The sequence below is a fragment of the Mastigoproctus giganteus genome, chromosome 5 (genome assembly GCF_048544385.1).
Source record: "Mastigoproctus giganteus isolate SK-2022 chromosome 5, ASM4854438v1, whole genome shotgun sequence".
Taxonomy (NCBI): Eukaryota; Metazoa; Arthropoda; class Arachnida; order Uropygi; family Thelyphonidae; genus Mastigoproctus; species Mastigoproctus giganteus.
Window position 1 is genome coordinate 123,346,295 of NC_143579.1, and position 6,140 is coordinate 123,352,434.

At 35.7% G+C, this 6,140-nt stretch overlaps 1 protein-coding gene across 1 annotated transcript; it reads right to left on the reverse strand.

The window, feature by feature from the left end:
* Nucleotides 1-4,142: 4,142 nt before the first annotated feature.
* LOC150085678 (putative CENPB DNA-binding domain-containing protein 1) lies at nt 4,143-4,574 on the reverse strand. The gene has a single exon (XM_090374642.1). The coding sequence runs from the start codon at nt 4,572-4,574 to the stop codon at nt 4,143-4,145; it is 432 nt and encodes a 143-aa protein (XP_090230768.1).
* Nucleotides 4,575-6,140: the final 1,566 nt, after the last annotated feature.

Genomic DNA, 6,140 nt, shown 5'->3' on the forward strand with positions numbered 1-6,140 from the left:
AAAACTGATTCTTATAACGGGAACATATGGTAATGATGAAAGGGTAGTGCAATTACCATTATAATAGCTTAGTAATATAGTGAAATTTTGCTTCCAAGGACTTGAAATGAATTACAAAAAAAATAATAATAAAACCAATGTATTATTGGGTTCACATTACGATATTTCTCACGATACCTTTTCCTACGGGATACAAAATAAGTTTCCACAAATTTTTTTAAGTTTGCATCGGCATTGTATACAGGTCTGGAGGCCTCATTTTAGGAAGGATGTAGAGCTGGAATGAATACAGAGAAGGGCAACAAGATTAGTGAATGAAACAAAGGGTTGCTGTTATGTACTGTTATGTAGAAAGACAATCTGATTGAGGTGTATAAGGCCTTGAACGATTTGAGCAAGCTCAATGCTGATGGGATTCTGCCTCTTGCCCAGATTAATTGCCTGAGGAGACATAAATTCAAATTGAGGGAAGACAGTTGTAGAACAGATGTGCAGGTGTTTGCCTTAAGCCAACGTGTGGTTGATTGCTGGAACAAACCTCCATCTGTTGTTGTAAAAGTTGACAGCTTAAATAAATTCAAGGCAGAACTAGACAGACATTTGGAGGAAATGGATGGGTGAAATGGGAAGGTTTGTTTTTTTTTTTTTTTTTTCTGGCTGATGCCATAAAAGCTTTCTTCCTTGCATCATATGCCTCTACTAATGTTAATGCTTTATCAGTTTAAACTATAACGCTATTTCTTAAAAGAATACCAAAAGTTTAAATTCAAAGTAATTATAAAGAAAATAAATTATACAAATACATACCAAATTCTCATCTGATAAAAAAACAGAGGAATGATCCTGCAAGTTATCTGCACTATCGGTAATCTAAATAAATGAAATTGATTTTATACATCAGAAATTGTAGCTGGGGATATTTTGATTAAAGTTTATCTATATAAAGTGTATTTTTTATTAGTAATTTATTAAGTATATTGCCATTTTTTTTTTTTTAATTTTAAGTATTTTAGGGGCATTATTGGGACAGGCATAAGTCCATTTCAACAAAAATTATCAGTTTATTTTTATTTGAAAATTAGGTGCCTTGTTGGTCATGTATTTAAGCGAACTCATTTTAAGATAACTTATTAGAACTGTTTTAGTGTTATTATTGTATAAATTTTTCTTGAATATCATTAAATATATTTTTGCAATTTCAATTTAATTTCTGAGTAGTTGTTGTTGTTGGAGGTTTTATGGCACAACAACAGCTAAAGGCCATTATGCGCCAAACAATAGTAGGAGTTACCAGGTATCATTAAAGGTGAGATGTGTATTTCGTGGGATTTAAACACTATATTCTGTCATAGCATTTTATCTTTTTTTAGAAAAGTTTGGTTTGGTTTGGATTTTATTGGCCCATTAGCAACTAAGGCTATAATACGCCAAGACCAGGTAATATATAAAAATTTAATCTCTCAGTGACCTAATTAGTTAGGCCACCATGTCCAGATATATAATAATAAATATATAAAAAAGATAAATCAATAAAAGAAATAACAATAACATAAATTTTAAATACGAGTAAAAACCTTTATTGATTTAAAAAAACTAAAAACAGCAGACCCATTGTCATTGTCGGATAACATCTGACTGAGTGTATACGGCTCAGTCAGATGATTAAAAGCGGTAAAACGGATATTGGTAAAATCTGGACAATCAATTAAAATGTGTATGATAGTTAAAATTGTGCCACAGGACTCACACATAGGAGGGTCATCAGCCCTCAGCAAAAACGAATGAGTCAAATGACTATGTCCTATGCGGGTCCGGGCAAGAACAACTTCCTCCTTACGATTCCTGCGCAGACTAACTGCCACGGTTCAATTACAGGCTTTATATGGTATAATTTATTCGCAGTCTGTCTATTCCACGAATCCTGCCATTGGGAGTGTATCTTCTGGTGTATTATTTGCCTGTAGTATGTATAGGGGACTGACAGGCAGCGATTATTATTGGGAATTGCTGATTTGGCTGCGGTGTGAGCCAAATCATTTCCCCTAATCCCAATGTGGCTAGGAATCCAGCAGAAGCGGATATCATATTCACGTTCATGGAGAAAGTGGATCTTCTGCTGAATACAAGACAGAACCGGATGAGGATTATATCTCACAGATATTAAAGCCTGTAACACGCTGAGAGAGTCGGAATATAAAATGAACCGTTGGTATTGGCATTTACTAATGTGATCCAAGGCTAACTCTATAGTGTGCAGCTCTGCAGTAAATATGCTGCATTCAGAGGGAATCTGCTCCAATGTAGTGGTGTCTGTAAAGACAGCAGCAGATCCCACATATGATTCCAACTTCGAACTGTCTGTGTAAACTGGCACGAAGTCAGAATGTTCAGATCGGTGTGTTGAATAAAGCTGCAGGAAGTTGTTCTGTGATGGAATTTACTTTGATGGCAAAAAGCGTGACACTTAAAACTGATCCTTGTGGTACTCCCTCCTGTTGGCTAAAGGAACGAGAGAGTGAGGATCCCACACGAACTTGGAAAGATCGATTGGCTAGAAAGTTTTTAATAAAAATGGGGAGTTGCCCCCTAAGACCAAGGCTATGCAGATCTTTTAAGATGCCAAATCTCCAAGTTGTATCATACGCTTTCTCCATGTCAAAGAAAACTGACACCAAGTGTTCGCGTTTTAGGAAAGCATCCCGGATGGATGTTTCCAGTCTAATAAGATGGTCCAAAGTGAACCGGTTCCTTCGGAAGCCGCACTGGATGTTGGAGAGAAGGTCATTTGATTCTAAATACAGTCAGTCCTCGTATAACACATGTTTACATTACACGAATTTGATCATACATGATTTATAAATAGGGGAACGATATCTTATATAACACGAACCGAATTCGCTTATACACGATTCGCCTTTGTGTTTACAAGAAATGGCAGTCGAACTCAACACGATAGGAATGAAGAGAAGATTCTAAAAATGTATTTATGTTTTTTAATCAGTGAAGGGGAAACAAATTTCACCATAATAACATAAAAACCAACACAATTCCAGCTATCGGTATAATCGCAAATGCAATTAGATCGAGTTTACTACCAGTTTATAACAGATTCCACTAGCAGAAACGCAACTGGAAATTGTTTTTATTGTTTTATGGTAGTAACCCCTAGAAATGTGCTTTAGTAAAATGTGAGGTGTTAATAGTGTATCTCTGCCTTTACGGTGTTGTTTATTCAGTTGCTACACGTGCGCAGCTTTGTTTATGTGTATCAAGCGTGCCTCCTCGTTTTTTAATTGTGCTTTGAATTATTGAGAGTATAATTTATTGTAATGGTAATTGTTTAAACAGGTAGACAATTGAGTGTCAAGAATTAATTAATGAATTGTGGATTAGTTAAACGGGAAGATTATTAATTAATTTTGGTTGATTACTGTTGACTGGTTAGTCTGTGGTTGAAAGAGAGATTTCTGTCTGAAGTATGGGTATTATGTAATACTTTTGGAAGGGAGGCATATAGTGACTTACATTTGTCTATTCGTATGCTGATTGTTACTTATTGATCTACTTGGACAGTTAAACAGTAGGGATATTGATTTGTGGATTATGAGATGTAATAATTACCTGGACCTGTTGGAACCAATGTTGAGGTACATGAAGAAACACAATGGTATATTAGAATTGGTAGTTTTGATTACAAAATATGTACACAGTTAATTGGTAGCAGTCTAACAAGGTCCCACTGATTAAAGTCCTCAGTTATTTGTTGTTGTTTGATTACCATGTAAAAAAAGTGTCAATAAATATTGTTATATTTAACACATAAGTTTGTCAGTCATTTTGAACATCAGCCAGTCCACAGGAGGAATACTTATAATATTGAGACCCCCTAGAGTCTAGAATCTTCTGAGAGTTTAACAAGTCAGGTGTAATGTCGGAGGGGACAAAACGGGGGGCAAAGTAGAATACAGGGAATAATTAAATAAGTCTTAATGCGTTGAGAATAAAAATTAAATAAAAGATTAACCCCCCCCCCATACCCTTCAGAGTTGATAAAGTTTGCAAATTCCTGCACATAGGCATCTGCTGCTTTTTTGTCCGAACTAGCTACCTCTCCAAGCCTAACAAACACTATGAATTCCAGCTCATCGACGAAACTTCTCGAACCAGCCTCTACTTGCTTTAAATTCGTCAACGCTAGCATCACCTGTATTCGGCATTTTCACCACTAAATCACCATGCAAAAGTAAAGCCTTCTCACATATTAGGGCCTCACTAACACTATCTCCAGAAAGCTGCTTTTCATTAATCCAAACTAACAATAATTTTTCTACTTCTTCTAACGCTTGAGACCTTTGCTTCGTTAACATAGTCCCTCCTTTAGCCACATCAGCCGTCTTTAGCGCATCTTTGTTCTTTAAGATGTTACAGATCGTAGATTTAGCCATGTCGTACTGCTTGGCGAGATCAGAAACACGAACACCATTCTCATGTTTAGTTATTACTTTCTTCTTCGTTTCTACTGTAATACTGTAATATGATAAAACAATTTTATCATATAACGAGGAGGACAACATATAGGCTATTTTACACCACTGTCACTAACACTTTTCACTTTCCTGGGAGCCATAATGAGGGTTAATTTAATGCAAAAAGAAAAAAAAAAAAATTGTATCAAAAAGAACGCAATGACAATGTTCATAGCGCGCAAACCTGAGTACAACTGATGCTGTTCACAAGTCGAAAACATGCCACCAAAGCCATGTTTGTGCGTTCATGCGCCAAGGCATTGTTCACGGGCCGAGTCAAAATTTGTTCGGAAATTGTGTTTGTGGGCCGATTTGTTCACGACTAGAGGCATTCGTGACCCGAGGTACCACTGTATAGGAATTTTGTTAGCAGAGACAAGGAGGTGATTATTCCTTTGTATAAGGTAATGGTTAGGCCACACCTTGAGTACTGCATACATATCTGGAGGCCTTATTTTAGGAGGGATGTAGAGTTGCTGGAACGAGTACAGAGAAGGGCAATGAGATTGGCAAGAGGAACAAAGGAGTGTGCTTATAAAGAAAGGCTTAAGTTCTGCAAGTTGCAGCATCTGGAGACTAGGCAACTGCAAGGTGATCTGATTGAGGTGTATAAGGCCTTGAATGGTTTGAGCGGGCTCAATGCTAACAAAATACTTCATACTTCGTCTTGCTGAGATTAAGAACCTGAGGGAGCATAGATTCAAACTGATGAAAGACAGTTGTAGAGTAGATGTGCAGAAATTTGCCTTTAGCCAGTAGATAGTTGACTGCTGGAACAGACTTCCATCTGTTGTTATGGAAGTTGATAGCTTAAAAAAATTTCAGGCTAAACTAGACAAACATTTGGAGTGACTGGATGGGTGAAATGTTAAGGTGTTTTTTTTTTTTTTTTTGGCTAAGATGTATAAGCTTGCTTTCTTGCATCACATGTCCCAACTAATGCTAATGCTAATAGTTACCTACACGAGGAGGACAACATATAGGCTATTTTCTTTTTTTTTATATAACTTGTTTATTTTCATTATTTATGTTACCTAGTTGTTTTATTATTTTTGTGGCTAGTGCAGCAAACCCAACTGCTTCCTTAAACTATATGGCCAATACTAATATTAATATAAAATTCACTGAAAATCATTCACCAAGATTCAAAATACATTCAAAATCATTATGCTGTTTTGTAGTGCTGAGGGTTGGTAAGCAAAGCAGGCACAGATGCCTAGTTAGGTACACTATTTCATAACCACTAACTACTGATGTGATTATATACCAAACTGTCAGAATGCTATACCCATTTCAGAAATGAACATATCCTTTTTACAAAGTTCAGCAACTCACAAAGAATCCACAATAACACCCAGATGAGACTGTAATGACTTTTGCCTTAATGAAATCAAAATAAGCAAAAATATTAAATTAAACCTAATTTGATTATTATATTAAATTACCTGATCAATATCCATAGTCTTAGAAACTAAGTGAAATGCCAGATTTTCAGTATAGTTATTGACATCCTGCAAAAAACAAAACAAAACAAAAAAACAATTATACTGGCATACAAAAAAAAAGTAAACTGACATTAAGTTCACTTTTCTTTGTATATATGTGATATAATAT